The sequence below is a fragment of the Candida pseudojiufengensis genome (assembly GCF_024610245.1).
Source record: "Candida pseudojiufengensis strain CBS 10847 chromosome Unknown scaffold12, whole genome shotgun sequence".
In the NCBI taxonomy this organism is placed as follows: domain Eukaryota; kingdom Fungi; phylum Ascomycota; class Pichiomycetes; order Serinales; family Debaryomycetaceae; genus Lodderomyces; species Lodderomyces pseudojiufengensis.
Genome location: NW_026261538.1, coordinates 121,163 through 138,240, shown reverse-complemented (window position 1 = coordinate 138,240; position 17,078 = coordinate 121,163). Strand labels below are relative to the sequence as shown.

The window sequence follows — 17,078 nt, the reverse complement described above, 5'->3', positions numbered from 1 at the left end:
TTTAGAGACTAAACAGAAGACTAACAAACAATTAACAGAATATGTTTAATAAGTATAAAGTCTTAGACATAATATTCCAACTATTACAAAGCTTCACTTCGTTTTTCATTCTCTTCTTCTTTCTTCTCAATTGCTTATCTCCCCCCTTATTTAGCTTTTGCAGCTTCTTCTGCTTGCCAATCATGAACTAATTTATATTGATCAACAGTATGGAAAAAAGTTTTAACATGACCCCAAACTTGAGTTAAAACAGGTTGACCAATATCAATAACAAAACCATCAATAGTATTACCAATCCAATTTAAATAATTTCTTGTAAAAGGACTAACTTCATGTCTTTTTTTTAAAAAAATTAAATAAACTAATACAGGACTTAAAGATCTTTTTCTAAATAATAACATTCTTAAAATTAACCATACAAATGTAATTAATTCAATACCACTTGCAATTTGTATAGATTTTGCATTATTATTTGAAATAAAATTTGTTATATATTTTGAAATTATTGAATTATTTAAACCAAATATTGGTAATAAAAATCCATTAATATAAGCTAATACATGAAAAGTAGCGAAAATAACAAATGGAACTAAAGTTAATAAAACATAAGGTCTTAAAAATAACAAGAAACCAGCTAATAAAATATAATGAAAATTATCATCTTTAATTAATATTGGTAATTTAAACCCATTTTTTTGAATAATTTGAAAAATTAATATACCAAAACTTATAAATATACCAATTAATGTTAATATATAAGTTGGTTTATATAATGAAGGAATAAATTTTAAATAAGTTAATGAATAAAATAAAAATCCAATTAATGTTAATACATTACCAAGAAACCAAACAAATTGTAATGATTGAATTGTTTGTAATAATTTATCTTGATCAAATTTAAAAGCTGGTTTTGAAGAAGCTGATGTTGCGGTAGATTTTGATTTTCCAGTAGCCATAGTTTTTCTTTGTTGATGTAATTAAAATGTGTTTGTTTTGTAAAAAGTGATAACCAATTGAGTTTACTTATTCAATTGGATGTGATTAATTGATGATTGGTGTACAATTGCTGAACCAATTGATTGATCTTGATTGTTATAAAAGGGTTTCTGAAATAAAAGTTGTTAGGAAATGTAAAAAAAATATTATAATTTGATTCTGTTCAATTCAATTTATTTTTTTCCTTCTACTTTACAATCAAACGTTATTACTTAGAAATTAAGAATTTATATAAGAACAGAGGTAGAGATAGAGTTAAATCATGTCAATTGCGTCATAATAATATACTTTAATTTATCTCAGCCCATTTAAATTTAAGAAGTCATCTCTTTTAAATCAAGTAATCTCATTTTGATGTATTAATAGTATTTCTTAACTTTGTACCGTGGAATGTTTTTTATTAAACTTGCTGCTGCTACGTATTTCATTATTCATGAATTTAATCTCGGAGAAAGCTATAGAAAAAAAAGAAATTAGTTCGAAGTGGTACGTAGTAAGTGGTTTTATTGATTCTAAAACAATACGAGGTAAAAGGTCACACTAGATTAAATCTTTGTTAACAATACAATAATAAATTTGATTGCGTACCTCGTATATAAAAATGTTTGTTTATTGGTCTAACTGATAATAAGCTCTAACCTACTCACTTTTTTTTTCATATGTAGTTCAACAAAGCTTTACAAAGTTAATGAAAGAAATTCCACTTTACAAAATTCAATTCTCTGCTTCAATCTCTAACAATATGCTCCCCTCATTCTCACTAATTCAAACGAGTTTTGAATCAAATTATCATGTGACAGGAGGAAAAAAGTAGTTTCATGAAACAATTGAAATTACGAACTTATCAAAATTTTGTATTTTATATTTATTTAACCAAACCAGAAAACTAATATATAACTAAACTAAACGAAACAAAAATTACACTTTCATCTTTCAAACTTATATAAATCTCTCAACATTTTTAACGTAAAAATCCTTTTCTACTTTTTTGAGTTGTTGTAGTAGTTGTAGTTGGTTCTTGAGGTAATAATTTTTGTTTTTCTAATTGTAATTTTTTTTCTTCTAATAATTTAATTTGTTTAGTTAATTTATCTTTCATTTCTTTATGTCTTGCAAATAAATCAGCTTCTGATCTTTGTAATTTTTTTTCTTTTTCACTTACTTTTTGTTGAAAAACAGATTTCATTTCTTGTTCCATTTTTGATAATTTAGCTTCATGTAATTGTCTTTCTTCTTCTTGTCTTGCTAATGGATCAAATTCTTTAAAAACAGAATTATCTTGTTCAATTCCCATTTTTTTTAATTTTTCAGTTCTATAATTTTCATATAAATTTTTTGAAGTATTTTCTTTTAATTCTTCTAAAAAATTTCTAATTAATAATTGTCTTAATAAAACAAAATCATTATGATTTTCATTATCAACTTCAATTATACCCCAAGGATATTTTCTACCTCTAACTAATCTACCATCAATAGTTTGAACTTCTTTTGTTGATCCTATAACTGCAAATGGAAAAGTATCAATTAAATTTTTTGTATTATTTAAAGTTTCTTCATCATCATTATAAATACTTGGTTTAAAAATTTTAATATTTTGATGTTCAATATCTGCCAAAATTGATGATTTAAATTGTTGAATTTCTTCATCAGTTAAAGTATCAGATTTTGCAATTATTGGAATTAAATTAACTTTTTCATGAACTTGTTTCATAATTTCAATATCTAAACTTCTTAATGAATGTCCTGTTGGTTCAATAAAATATAAAAATGCATGAATTCTATTATCAATTATTGTTGATCTATTAATTCTTGATTCTGCTTCTAAATATGAATTAAATCTATTATTAATTTCATCAACTATTGGTTTCCAAGAATCTATATTATTTATTGATTCTCCAAATCCTGGTGCTGTAATAACATTAACTTTTAATTTAACTCCATCTTCTTCAATTTCAGCTTGAGTATTGATGATTTTAACATTTGAATCAAATCCATTTTTATCAACTTGTTCATTATTATTATTTTCCTCTTCATTTAATTGATCTTCATTAACTCCATTTAAAGAAAATTCATTATAATCACCTTTACCATCTTTATTCATTATATTTTTATTAAAAAGTGTATTTATTAAAGTTGATTTACCTAATCCTGATTCTCCTATAGCCATTATATTTAAATTAAATCCTCTTCTAACTGATTTTCTATGCCATTGTTTTGGTAAATTTGCAAATCCAACATAACCATTTAAAACTTTTTTAATAATTTTAACATTATCTGGATGTGGTGATGATTTTGTAGGTGATTGATGGTCAATGACTAAATAGTGAGTTAGTATTGAATGACAAAGTTATAATAGTAGTAATTTTAATACATACTTGAAGTCATTATATGGAATGATTTATTGTGTTATGTGTATATAATTTTTTAAGATTGAAAATTGATTTGATCTCGATTTTAAATTTATTATTGGGCGTGTGAAATTTGAAATTTCAAATTGTAATCCAGTGATTGAATGATGGTTGCAGTAAAGTTGAGCTATGTATATATATCGATATTACAGTTTGATCACTATAGTTTCCAAAATTGATGCAAGTATTTGCTTCTTTGATGGATGTTAATTTCGATTTCTATCAACAATAGTTAATTATAAAAATCGATACGTGAACTTACTTTTTTGTTTTTATTTTTTGATCAATTTTTCTTACGCTGTAAATTAATAATTTACGGGTAAAATTAATGTATTGAGGTATGGATTGTGCATGAATATTTTGTAATTCCTTTATGAAACGAATGGATGATAGACGCGTTTGAGTATGAAGGATAGTTTGATTTATCAATACGATACTCTATGATAAACTACTAAATCAACGCCAATAGTACAACAGGACGTAACTGGGATTTCTCATTGCTTTTTAAGCAATTCTGCTATTTCATTTGGAACTCTACTCTGAATTTTGAAAAAACAAAATTTTAACTATGTAGTTAAAGGTTTTTCTTAAATACTGCGTTATGGACTTATTGAGGACAGTCTGTTTAAATTTTGCAACCATCCATATTTCATCTATTTTCAACGATGTTTAAGTTATTACAACGGTGTTTGCAGTTGTTTTGAGGCTCATGTTCATATTTCATGTGTATTTGAAGCTTCAATAAGTGACTTTAATGAAGTTTTTATTTTAATATAAGTTTTGACGTGTATTTATTAATTAATGAGTTAAGACTAATGCAAAATTAATTTAATTTAGCCTATAAAAAATAGAAAAAAGAGATAAAATTGCATAAACAAAACAAAAATGTTTAAAGTACCATAATATCGTATCATAACTCATTATATATTATTAAATTCATATTTACTATACTCTTTTCAAAAAGTTTATTGATTTTGTAATTGCTGCAATAAGAACTCTAAAGCAAATTTTGCAAAATCAGTCATATTTTGATTTCTTGATTGATTTGGAAAATTTCTTGTTGTTGAAGAATCACCATTTGGACCAGTAAATCCAACAAATACAGTACCTACCTCAGCTTTACTTTTATTTTCTTTCTCATTATCATTCGTTTCATCTTTTTCTTTATTTACATCTTTTTCATCATTTTCATCAACTAAATGTAAATCAGTAGAAGGACCAGCAAATCCAGTTTCACTTAAAACAAAAGTAGAACCTAATTCATATTTTGCAGTTCTTGCAAATTTTAAAACTACATTTTCACTAGGTCCCATATAATTTTTAATATCTAAATCAGACCAACCATTTAATTTTAATCTTTGTTTTAAAGAATATAATAATTTACCTCCAATATAAAAATCTGATGCACCTGGTTCAGAAACTAAATATGATGATATTAATCCTCCACATGCTGCTTCTGATATTGCTAATGTTTGATTTTTAGATCGTAGTATTTCTGCTATTTTATGAACTATTATTGTTACATCTTCAGGTGGAAATGACATTTGCCTTTACTATTGTAAGCTAAGTGAGTTTTCAATTGAGTAGTAGGAACTTGAATGTGTAAATGATTAGCAGTATAGCTGTGGTATTAGTAAAGTGCTATTGGTAGTGTGTGAGACTTAAAATTGTTTAGAGATCGAAACTTTTTTTTTCACCAAATTAGTGGCAACTAATAATTGAATAACATCAACAGCTTAGCATTAATCTGACTTCACAATGGCATTAACAAAATCCATAAAGTTTCACGCAGGTAAAGTAAAATACGATGAAGAAACAAATAGATGTACACCATTACCTTACAAGGGAGTAATTTCAATTAAACCGAGTACAGAAGAAACAGATTTTTTAGATTTTACATGGACACCAAAACAACAAGATCAAATTCAAATCAATAATAGCGACTCACAACAAATAGAAAAAGATGAATTATTATTAATTCCAGGAGATGTATCAATCAAGATAATAAAATCTTGTAATACTGGAAGAGTATTTGCATTTACTTTTTCAAGTAGTGGAGCAAAATATATTTATTGGTTACAAGATATTGGAGATATTGATAATTTAAATAAATTTACTGAAAAAGATAATAAATTAATTCAACAAATTGGATCATTAATTAGTGTTGATGATAATGATGCAATGGATGAAGATAAACAGTAAGTAAGTGCAATTGAGTTTTATGAAATTGATTTTTTAAATTTGAATTTAAATTTACTGACTTTAGAATATAGAATAGAGCGAAAGGATAGCATAGAAATAGACAATAAATCAAATGAAACATTACCACCATCATATCAAGAATCAACATCTGCATTAACTTCTCAAACACAGGAACAGCAACAACCACAACAACAACAACAACAACAACAACAACAACAACAACAACAACAGGAACCACCACAATTTAAAATGCCAATAGGCTCAATAACATCAGTACTAAACCTACCAGAAATCGAGAAACATTTAGATAAATATTCATCAGAAGAATTAAAAAATTTATACGAAGAATATTTACCAAATTCAATTTCTAAAGACGTAACTAAACATAAAATTATAGAAATTATACGTAGTGGATTTTATCAACAAAATGAAAAAAATTTATCTGATCATTTAAATTCAAATGATGGTTCTGGTTATTTATTATCACAAAGTTTAAAATATGATTATAAAGGTGAAGGAATTGAAAATTTTTTAAATGGTATTAGAGAATTAGGGAAAAAGGAGAAAGCAAAGGAAGAAGAAGAGAATTCAAAAGGAGATTGATAATAAAAGCTGAATTGAGAATGCATGATAAATGAAAAGTCGATGTTGTTTCAAAATATGAACATGTTGTAGTATGATGAGTTTCAGAAGAATTGGAGATAATGAAATTACGAGCCTAATTATAATATTATCAGCATTATCAATGTTTCATACTCTATACCTGCTACTCAACTCTTGAATTTGTTGATTAAAAGCTATCAAAACAGTATTTTGATAATTGAAATTCTCGGTATTCATTACGTCATAATTTTTATTTTCTAACCGAGAAAAATTCAAGTTCGTTACAGTTGTACAAAATTTCAACAGTTTCATGTATGACATATTAATTAATGCATAAATTCAAAAGCAATTTTCAACATTCCCCAAGATATTTTGATTCTCCACAGCCATTACGAAAGATAAGAAGTATCTATATATAATCTAAAGTAAGGTACCAAATGTGAAACTTTTGATTTTACAGTCCAACAGATCATTTTACATTCATTCATTAACCAATTATTCACTTCAATTAAGTATATAGCATAGAGACAACATAGATATTATCATGAGTGTAGATAGAATAGAAATATATACACAACCAGACCATCATCAAAAAAGACATTCATCAGTTGAAGAATCAGTAAGAGAAAAACTAGAAGATTTAATAGAAAAACATCCAATACTGGAAGAAGAAGAAGAAGAAGAAGAAACAGCAGTAGAAGATGATAGTCAAAACTCAGAAAAGGAAAAATTAAAATCAGCAGCATTAGAAGATATAAAAAGATCAAATTATACAGTACATCCAGAACAAACTCCAACTTCATCAGATAGTGAAAGTGAAAGTGAGACGGAAGAAGTAGATATAGATGGATTTGAAATACCTCAAGGTAAAATACCATTAGATTCACAATTTTCAACTGATGAATTAAAAGTTTTATTACAATTAGCTCAAAATGAAGGTATACTTAAGGAAGATGTAGATATGAAAATTTTAGAACATGGTGAATTGGGTGATAGAATTAGAATTGCTGATCATAAAATTACAGAAAATTCATTGAATGGAAAAGAAAATGAAAATGAGAATAAGAAAGACGAGTCTGAATCAAAACAGGCGTCAAATTAATTATAGAAATGTTATAGAGTAAAATTTAATGTATATTACATATTAAAGGTTTATAAAGTTGAGATTGTTTTCATACATTGGTTTCATCAGTTTTGCCAGTTACTTCAACTAACATATTGGAGAAACTATAGTGGAGGTGAGCTGACTGAACTGATAAGACAAATGTGGGAAAACAAGTCTGTACCACTCTATTATCATCCATTATAAATACTCATGTATAGGAGTAGAATTATAGTGGCCCTTTTAGTTTTGAATTTTTTGATAAATCTATTGATAATAAAGAGAGACTACCTTGCTTGAGAACTAACTAAGGTATATGATTTATGGAGGGATCTTTTAATCAATGATTTCGGTATCTTTAGTTCTTTTGGATTATGAAGATTTATGATGGAATTGTGTAGGAAATGATATACAAAACTCAATTAAATATTATCTGTGTATAATTATTTACCCATGTTTGATACAAAATCAAAACAAAGCAAGTGATAAACCAACAACAAGATCCTTACCCCATTTCAGAGATAAATCAAATATTACATTATTATTCTTTCAAAAAATTGATTTTATATTGAAAAATAAAACAATTATATAAATATAAACGAATTAAAAGAATATTGAATTAAAGATATTATCACCAAAATAGTTTAACCACCAAAACCATAAAGAGTTCTTCCTTGTCTTTTTAAAGCATAAACAACATCTAAAGAAGTAACAGTTTTTCTTTTAGCATGTTCAGTATAAGTAACAGCATCTCTAATAACATTTTCTAAAAATTGTTTTAAAACAACTCTAACTTCTTCATAAATTAATGCTGAAATTCTTTTAACACCACCTCTTCTTGCTAATCTTCTTATTGCTGGTTTTGTTATACCTTGAATATTATCTCTTAAAATTTTTCTATGTCTTTTAGCACCACCTTTTCCTAAACCTTTTCCTCCTTTTCCTCTACCTGACATTATGTATTATATGTGTATGTGTATATGTGTTGAAAGTATAAAATGAATAAATGATAATTCAAATTAGTTAAAGAAAAAAAAAATAAGTTAAGTATTAGATTGTGGGAATTATCAAATATATAAATAAAATGAGTATCAGTAAGGATGAAGGCAAATTATCAAAATATAATAATAAATAAATAACCAATTAGTGTGCGAGAGTGCGAGAGTTAATCAAAACATTATTGAGGAGAGAATAAAGTAAGGCAAGTTAAGTTAAATGTGCTTATGCTAGTTAGGGAAGAAAAAAATAGTGTGTTATTTTGTGTAGTAATTGAACGGAAGAAAGACGAGATTAAGTAAAGAGAGAGAATGAAGACTGAAGAAAGTAACAACAGACAAAAGATTATTCACTAACTAACTACAAAAGTATTAAAAGTAGCTTCTTTTCTTTCAAACTAAAGAAACTAAATTTATTTTTAATTCAATAATTCGAATCTTTTGTACGAGTTTAAAGAGAATCTCGCGCGAATAAAAGCTACCAACTTGCATTGTTTTTTTCTCTTCTTTCGCACCAAACAAAAGACTATAAACAACTGTTCTGAAATTTACACTGGAATGAGTAAATCTCAGAACAGCTCTCTCTTTCACTAATAAAGAACGTATCTAACACAAAAACTATGAAACACAATAAATCAAAGTAATAATAACATTTAAACTATAAACAAATAGAATAGTGCTTAAACAAATCAATTATATCATCTAATTATTATTTATATACAATGATATCTTCATCACATTCATTTCACTTTATCTGATTTTTTTTTCCTTTTACTTATCCATATTTCATTAACTCAAAAATGGCTAGAACTAAACAAACAGCAAGAAAATCAACTGGTGGTAAAGCTCCAAGAAAACAATTAGCTTCAAAAGCTGCTAGAAAATCTGCACCATCAACTGGTGGTGTTAAAAAACCTCATAGATATAAACCAGGTACTGTTGCTTTAAGAGAAATTAGAAGATTTCAAAAATCTACTGAATTATTAATTAGAAAATTACCTTTCCAAAGATTAGTTAGAGAAATTGCTCAAGATTTTAAAACTGATTTAAGATTTCAATCTTCTGCTATTGGTGCTTTACAAGAAGCTGTTGAAGCTTATTTAGTTGGTTTATTTGAAGATACTAATTTATGTGCTATTCATGCTAAAAGAGTTACAATTCAAAAGAAAGACATTCAATTAGCAAGAAGATTAAGAGGTGAAAGAGCTTAAGCTTGAAACTTAAACTTACTTACTTTACTATTGGATCTTTTATTATTTTTTAGTTCTCGGTTTTTAGTTTTATAAATAATCATTATATTTTGTTAAAAATGGATTGTAGTTTCTTTGCTTATATTTAACACTAATTCAATGTTCATTTTCTTTTATATACTCTAAATTAAAAGCTAAAGTTTGTTTGAAATAAAACATACAGTGAAATAAAACTTTGATGAAATATAATTAGAGAAAGACGAGATATTTTCACCAAGGGTCATAAATATTGTATACTTGTTTGACCCAAATTATAGAGAGTTGATATTTCAAAATTTATTGAATTCATAAATAGACATGATTGATTGTATTTTTAAGTTATATAACCCTTAAAAAGGATAATTTTTTGGTTCTTCTTTTAACACTAAACCATTTGCTTCTTGTTCTTTTGCTTTTTTTTGTAAATAAGGTAATAAAACATCTTTAAATTTATAAAATCCTCTATATTCATTAACATCTTCTTCCCAACTTGTTATACCATTTAATAATCTTCTTGGTACAAAGGGTTCTTCACACATTTCAGTTATTGGCATAAAATAAGTTCTTATTGTGAAAGCAATAGCACCTGTTTTTGGTAATCTTCTAACACTTTGTCTTTCTGATCTAAACCATAAATCTTTTACAGATGTAGCATTTGTTGCAGCGTTCCAACCAACTTTTTCAGAATCTTCATCACCAATAGATTTTGACCAATCTAAATGATTATCTAATTGAATAAAATAATTATTTCTTACAACTGGTGAATCTAAAGTTAATCTTCTAAAAAATTTATTCATTGCAGGACCTAAATTTGTTGAATATTTTGGTACATTACCAGAATAATGAATTTCATCTAATTTCATTTGATATTTTTCTTTAAATTTCCAAAATCCTGCCATTGTTACACATCCAGCTTCTAATGAATATTGACCATCTTTTGGATCTTCAATCATTATAACTAATTCATCTTGAACTAAATTTGCTGCTGTGATTATTGGATTAAGATTTTTATCATTTAAATCAAATGTTTGATTAGTTTCTGTAATTCTAAGGATCTTTTTTTCTTTATCATATTTAAATAATGTTGGATATCTAACTGTAGTAAAATCAATTAATTCATAAAGAAATTCCCATGATGCTTCTATAGCCTTGGAACTAATTCTCCAAACATCTTCACCTTTTTCCTCAATTCTTTTTAATTTCATATCATGATAATATTTCCATTGATTATCTAATTCAATCCATGAATCCCATGACATATTTCTTATTCCCATATTTACATTATACTTATGTTTAAAAGCACGATATGGTATTGGTTTTGTATCTTTTATTGACCAATTTTCATAAACTTTTGGTGTGGGTGTTTTCCATTTTAAATCTGGTTCCCAAAATCCAAATGGACGTTGATCCATTTTTGAAGCTGATGCTTTTGATTTTGTTATTGTATTTGATTTTGATTTTGATTCATTTTGATACTTATAATAAGATGCAATTAGAAGTAAAATTGGAAAAAGGAAGATATATGATGATTTATTTTGATCTAGTATAGCTTTGATCGAGTTAGACTCTATTATAGTCGAGTTGTGATTCATTGCAATTGGTTGATGTTGGTAAAATGATGTCGGTAAAATGTAAACGGTATGAGATCTAGCATCATGAAGTATATATATATGGTGTAGTATATTTAATGTAGTATCTTTAATTGCGTAAATTTCCACTCAAGATAGACATTAATTCATTGCATAGATTCAATGCGTATCAACAATCCCTTTTAGGTAAAAATTTGCAGCCATTTTTTTTGACACATTTAGATAAGGTGAAAAATCTGCTACCAAATTGATTTACGAGATCTCTCGAAGTCTTTGATTAAGCTGGTGGTAAGAAAGCCGCAAATAAACTAGTTTGTACTAAATTCCATGTTATCATATATCCTAAAACATATTTAAACCAAATTTTATTATAATTTATTGCTAATGTCCAATAAATTAAAGGTGAATAACTAGTTAATCTATTCAAAATTTGAATATTCCAAAAAAATACACCACCAAAAATCATAATAATTTGAATAAAACTTAATGATGTTAATTTTTTATATTGCGGTAATAACCTCCAAAATATGAATATGGAATAACAATTCCATATAATTATAGGTGTTACTAATAAGAAATTTGGTATATTATTTAAAGTCCAATATTTTAAAAATCCAACATTCCAATAATGATCTTGAGCAAATTGAAATAAACTTGGGAAATAATTTTCACACCATTCTCCTCTTGATGGACAAAATAATAAATAATGATAAAGATTTTCTCCAATAAATGTAAAACCTAAAATTGAACCAGTGAAAATTGGTAATAAAGATTTATATAAATTTTCATCCACTACCAAGAAATCATATAAATCAAATAGATAAAGTATACCTAATAATAAAGTATTAGCACGAACTGTAAACCCATATGCACATATAATTCCACTTAATACATAAAGTAAAGTATTATTAATTCTTTTATTACTTCTTGTTGTAATATTATTAAAATCAATTGATTTATAATAACATAATAAAGTTAATAATGTTAATAAATTACATAAATTTTCTGAATAATTTGTAGTTAAAAAAATCCCCGCTGGTGAAAATATCATCATTAAACTTGACAAATAACTTAATTTTGAATTTTTGAATATGTTATTTAATATAAAATAAAGTGTTATTACTGATGTAAAATGACAAATATTTGAAATAATTATACTTAAAATTTGTTTTGAATAATAAGTTGATCCAATTGGAATTAATTTAATTAAATTTAACCATCCTGGACAAAATACAAATTGATGTTCATATTTAATATCATTTATAAAAATATCATTGAAATATACTGAATCCCAAGTAATTAATTTATTAAGTATTTCTGTGGTTATTGAATTGTATTGCTCTTTTGGGATTAATAAATCTGATGACGTGTCAAATCTTGATGGTGTAAAGTATACTATAAGTAATTGAGTAACTTTTAGTGTTATAAAAGATTTAAATAGTCTCCATATTGAACTATGATTCATTTGACATTGGTGAAACAATTAATTTTCACGATTTTTTTTTTTTTCAAATCTTAAGAGGTACATCTACAGTACAATTTTAAATCATTAAATATATTTTCTATTATATACTACATCCTATATTGTCTTTTTACAGTTATATTTACATCTTATTTTTTACCAAATTGTGATTCAAAAGATTCTATAATACTTGCAACAGATTGAGGATTCATTAAAGTTGTTATATCACCTAATTGATCAGCTTCATTTGAACTTATTTTTCTTAAAATTCTTCTCATAATTTTACCTGATCTTGTTTTTGGTAAATCATGTACTATAATTACAGATTTTGGTGCAGCAAATGGTCCTATATTTCTTCTAACTTGTAAAATTAATTCTTTTCTTACATTTAATTCATCTTCTGGTTTTGGTTGTTCTTTTAATGCAACGAAAGCAATAACTGCTTGACCTGTTAAATCATCATTTATACCAACAACTGCTGATTCACTTACTCTTGTATCTTCTATTAATGCAGCTTCAATTTCTGCAGTTGATAATCTATGTCCACTTACATTTACAACATCATCTACTCTACCTCTTATCCAATAATAACCATCATGATCTCTTGCTGCTCCATCACCTGTAAAATAATATCCTGGATAAGGATTCATATAAGTGTCCATATATTTTTGATGATTTTTATAAACTGTTCTTGCCATTGATGGCCAATGATCTTTTATAACTAAAACACCTTCAACATCATTACCTTCAATTTCAACACCACTTACTGGATCAATTATTCCTAATTGAATTCCAAAAAATGGATATGATGCAGAACCTGGTTTATTCGGAGTAACACCAGCTATAGGTGCAATTAAATGAGAACCAGATTCTGTTTGCCAATAAGTATCTGAAATATGACATTCATTTTTACCAACATGTTCATTATACCATTCCCAAATATCAGGAGAAATAGGTTCACCAACTGAACCTAAAGTTCTTAAAGAAGATAAATCATATTTTTTAATTTCTTCTTCACCTGATTTTCTTAATAATCTTAAAGCTGTGGGGGCAACATAAAAATGAGTAACTTTTTGTTTTTCAACTATATGCCAAAATCTACCAAAATCTGGATATGCAGGAGTACCTTCAAATATAACTGATGGAACACCTAATAATAATGGTCCATATACTGCATAAGTATGACCAGTAATCCAACCAACATCACCTGCAGTGAAAAATATATCTTCTTCATGAACATCGAAAATATATTTTGTAGTTAATGCTGCACCTAATAAAAATCCTGCAGTTGTATGAACAACTCCCTTTGGTGTTCCTGTTGAACCTGAAGTATATAATAAAAATAATGGATCTTCTGAATTTACAGGAGTTGGTGGTAAATAACCAGGAAATTTTGCAGTTTCTTCATCCCAATAAAAGTCTCTACCTTCTTTTAATATAATATCTGGATTATTTGTTCTTTTAAAAACTAAAACATTTTTAACAGTTGGACAATTTAAAAGTGCTTCATCACATAATTTTTTTATATTTACTGTTTTACCACCTCTTTTACCTTCATCACATGTAATTAAAGCTTTACATTGAGCATCATTTACTCTATCTTTTATTGATCCAGATGAAAAACCTGCAAATATTACTGAATGAGATGCACCTAATCTTACAATAGCTAATATTGCAATAATAGCTTGTGGTGACATTGGTAAATAAACTGCTACAGTATCTCCTTTTCCAATACCCCAACTTTTTAAAACTCCTGCAACTTTTGAAACTTCTCTTAATAATTCTCCATATGTAACAATATATGAATCAGAATCTTCATCAGCTTCATATATTAAAGCAGGTTTATTTGGATTTTTAAAAGCATGTCTATCAACACAATTATATGAAGCATTCAATTGACCTCCTAAAAACCATGCAGCATCTCCATTTTTTAATGAACCATTTCTTATAGTTGAAAATTCTTTATCCCAACTTAATAATTCTTTTGCTAATGGTCCAAAAAATCCTTCAGGATCTTCAATTGATTGTTTATATAATTCATGATAATGTTGTAAATCTTTGATATGAGCTTGATTTGGTTGTCTATTGAAAAATTCTTTTGGAGTTTCTCTTATTTTTACACCATTTGCTTGATGAACAATATTATGATTATTGGACATAATGATGTTTTACTAAATTTTTTTGAACAATTGGAAATTTTTAATAAATACAATTTGTAGATGGAATTGACCAGATATTAATTAGTCAATGGTGAAATGATAATGAATGATGTTGGTTGGGTATAGTTCTATAAATTGAACTTTGGTTTAGTTAAAGGTAAACAAAAATTTTTCAAAATATTCTAGTCTACAAACAAATAAATATTTTTCTATGTGGAGAATATAATTTTTTTTTTTATGGGTCATAGAGGAACGAGAGAAAATAGATCTATACGAACAATCACCAGTCACAAGTTTATTATTGTTTGATCAAAGCTTGTTAGACAAGTGATGAGCCAAGTTCAATAAATTCACTTGAATTTAACCATTCAATGAATGACTTAGTTGATGGCAAATATATATTTTATAAATTTGTTTGAATTCAAGATCTACAGATCTATAGCTCAGGTTTTAATAATTTTGCAGTAACCACAAAAACTAGCATGGTTCCATCCTTACTAAGTGTAGTGATACTCTTTACTAGTTGAGATATGGAAACTTTTCCAGCTCATAGGCATACCTGAGGAGCCATCGTCCACTGGTGGCAAATTAGAGCACGAAGTATTGATTCAATCTTTATATCCTAGCATTGATAGAAAATTTCGGAGTTTTTTGATTGTTTATGACTCAAAATCTCGAGATCTTTATTCCAAGATCTTATATATGGTAGATTTTTTTATTTTTTTAACCTTTCTTTAGAATCCTGATTTTACCGAATGAATACGCCAGAATTCTATCTAGGATTCGATTTTGTGAATATGTTGGTTACAGTAGAAGTTTTTAATGTAACAGAATTATTGTTGAATTGTCTCAACATTTTTTTAATACAACAAATCTATGCAGCCCATTTAAGCGCGTGTTTAGGAATTGCAATTACGCAATGTCCTAAAACAAAATATCAAATGTCCAATTTGAAAAACAAGACAACCAATGTTAATTAAGTAAAGCTATTGAATCAAGTTCACCTTATCAACCTTCTTTTAAATAACTCCCACAGTATAGCACATTGCACTTCAATGAGGGATGCTCACCATATTCTTAAACCAAAATTGACTCAAACTCGTGGAAGAAACAACCATTAACTTATTACATCCATGTATAATAATAATAGCAATGTTAGTAAAATAAATTGTCAAAATAATTATTAAACTTTCAAGACATCATTTCTTCAATAAAATATCAACCAAACTTCAATTTCCAATATTATGAGTTCAGCACCTTATGAAGAGAAATGTAAAGATGCAACTGAAATGGAAAATACAGAAGAAGGTATTGAAGCTCAAAATGTTCCTGCTCAAACTATAAATAATGATTCAATTGTAAATTCAAATAATATAAATTCGAAACCTCCTCCAACAAATTTTGAAAATTTAGATAAAGTTCAAATAAAAGAAATGAAAGCTTTAAAAAATGTTGGAAGAGATTGGCCGAATGATATTGAATCTGAAAGTTTAACTCATTTAAATGCTGAAAAAGAAAATCATAATAATATACAATATGTTAAAAGTGATGATATTAATAAGAATGATGAAACTTTGGAAAATGCTGAAAAGTGATAATGTGAGTAAGATTGAGAAAAGCATGTTTGAGAAGGAAAGTAAAATTTGTTACCTTGGATTAATTCCAGACATTAAACTCACTTTCAACAATTATTAATTATGACAGTAAAAATTTCAGATTTTTGGTCAAAATAGGACGAAATTGGTCATCTAATCTGCTCGGAGCTTGGATGCCAGCTTACTCAATTGTCTCGATCAGGTTTTTTTTCCCGTGTTGTGTTGGTTTCGACTTGATCCATTTTTAAGTCATGTGTTGACCTTTCCATACTATATAAAAAGTTGTGATGCTAGAGCAATTTGTATAAGCTGTTTTGTAAAAGTTTCAATATGTTTTTTTTGTAATAGTAATGCACATTGTTTAGTTTAGTATCTTTGCTTATTCGATTATTCTAGCCATTGAAAAAGTTCAAACATTCAACACTAGTACCAATGGTTTACTAAAATTCCTGTTTGGGATTATTTATAAGTCTTTTCCATTTTTTGACTTTTGACTATTTTATTTCAATTTCCTTCAACGTTTTCTTTAAACTTTCTTATTTTGAAGAAAAGTTTCCAAAATGAATTTCTCTTAAGTGACAAAACTAATGGAACGCAACAAAAAAAACTTTACACAAAATAACAAAAAATCTTCTACTGCAAATATGGCAGGAGCTACCACCTTTGCATATCGCATCCATTGCACTTATCGAGCACTGACCAAGCTCATATTGGTTGTATTGTTTAGGTTCTATAATG

At 26.8% G+C, this 17,078-nt stretch overlaps 11 protein-coding genes across 11 annotated transcripts; 4 read left to right on the top strand and 7 right to left on the bottom strand. All coding sequences in view use genetic code 12, as the record gives it.

Annotated features, from left to right (window-relative positions):
- Positions 1–146: 146 nt before the first annotated feature.
- KGF55_004642 (nucleoporin) lies at positions 147–956 on the bottom strand (the record flags this gene model as incomplete). Its single annotated transcript, XM_051759568.1, has 1 exon — positions 147–956. The coding sequence occupies one exon, from the start codon at positions 954–956 to the stop codon at positions 147–149; it is 810 nt and encodes a 269-aa protein (XP_051612602.1).
- Positions 957–1,957: 1,001 nt separating this feature from the next.
- Positions 1,958–3,381, bottom strand: CDC3 (septin; the record flags this gene model as incomplete). The annotated part of the gene is made up of 2 exons (XM_051759567.1): positions 1,958–3,312; positions 3,372–3,381. 2 exons carry the CDS (start codon positions 3,379–3,381, stop codon positions 1,958–1,960), a joined length of 1,365 nt encoding a protein of 454 aa, XP_051612601.1.
- Positions 3,382–4,369: 988 nt separating this feature from the next.
- On the bottom strand, positions 4,370–4,948 carry KGF55_004640 (uncharacterized protein; the record flags this gene model as incomplete). Its single annotated transcript, XM_051759566.1, has 1 exon — positions 4,370–4,948. One exon carries the CDS (start codon positions 4,946–4,948, stop codon positions 4,370–4,372), a length of 579 nt encoding a protein of 192 aa, XP_051612600.1.
- A 214-nt stretch (positions 4,949–5,162) lies between these two features.
- KGF55_004639 (proteasome regulatory particle lid subunit) lies at positions 5,163–6,209 on the top strand (the record flags this gene model as incomplete). Its single annotated transcript, XM_051759565.1, has 2 exons — positions 5,163–5,602; positions 5,696–6,209. The coding sequence occupies 2 exons, from the start codon at positions 5,163–5,165 to the stop codon at positions 6,207–6,209; spliced, it is 954 nt and encodes a 317-aa protein (XP_051612599.1).
- A 544-nt stretch (positions 6,210–6,753) lies between these two features.
- KGF55_004638 (uncharacterized protein) lies at positions 6,754–7,311 on the top strand (the record flags this gene model as incomplete). Its single annotated transcript, XM_051759564.1, has 1 exon — positions 6,754–7,311. The coding sequence occupies one exon, from the start codon at positions 6,754–6,756 to the stop codon at positions 7,309–7,311; it is 558 nt and encodes a 185-aa protein (XP_051612598.1).
- Positions 7,312–7,955: 644 nt separating this feature from the next.
- HHF1 (histone) lies at positions 7,956–8,267 on the bottom strand (the record flags this gene model as incomplete). The annotated part of the gene is made up of 1 exon (XM_051759563.1): positions 7,956–8,267. One exon carries the CDS (start codon positions 8,265–8,267, stop codon positions 7,956–7,958), a length of 312 nt encoding a protein of 103 aa, XP_051612597.1.
- An 839-nt stretch (positions 8,268–9,106) lies between these two features.
- HHT21 (Hht21p) lies at positions 9,107–9,517 on the top strand (the record flags this gene model as incomplete). Its single annotated transcript, XM_051759561.1, has 1 exon — positions 9,107–9,517. One exon carries the CDS (start codon positions 9,107–9,109, stop codon positions 9,515–9,517), a length of 411 nt encoding a protein of 136 aa, XP_051612596.1.
- A 368-nt stretch (positions 9,518–9,885) lies between these two features.
- On the bottom strand, positions 9,886–11,127 carry KGF55_004635 (uncharacterized protein; the record flags this gene model as incomplete). The annotated part of the gene is made up of 1 exon (XM_051759560.1): positions 9,886–11,127. One exon carries the CDS (start codon positions 11,125–11,127, stop codon positions 9,886–9,888), a length of 1,242 nt encoding a protein of 413 aa, XP_051612595.1.
- A 274-nt stretch (positions 11,128–11,401) lies between these two features.
- On the bottom strand, positions 11,402–12,589 carry KGF55_004634 (GPI-anchor transamidase; the record flags this gene model as incomplete). Its single annotated transcript, XM_051759559.1, has 1 exon — positions 11,402–12,589. One exon carries the CDS (start codon positions 12,587–12,589, stop codon positions 11,402–11,404), a length of 1,188 nt encoding a protein of 395 aa, XP_051612594.1.
- A 146-nt stretch (positions 12,590–12,735) lies between these two features.
- On the bottom strand, positions 12,736–14,745 carry ACS2 (acetate--CoA ligase; the record flags this gene model as incomplete). The annotated part of the gene is made up of 1 exon (XM_051759558.1): positions 12,736–14,745. The coding sequence occupies one exon, from the start codon at positions 14,743–14,745 to the stop codon at positions 12,736–12,738; it is 2,010 nt and encodes a 669-aa protein (XP_051612593.1).
- A 1,244-nt stretch (positions 14,746–15,989) lies between these two features.
- KGF55_004632 (uncharacterized protein) lies at positions 15,990–16,340 on the top strand (the record flags this gene model as incomplete). Its single annotated transcript, XM_051759557.1, has 1 exon — positions 15,990–16,340. The coding sequence occupies one exon, from the start codon at positions 15,990–15,992 to the stop codon at positions 16,338–16,340; it is 351 nt and encodes a 116-aa protein (XP_051612592.1).
- Between the last annotated feature and the right edge of the window lie 738 nt (positions 16,341–17,078).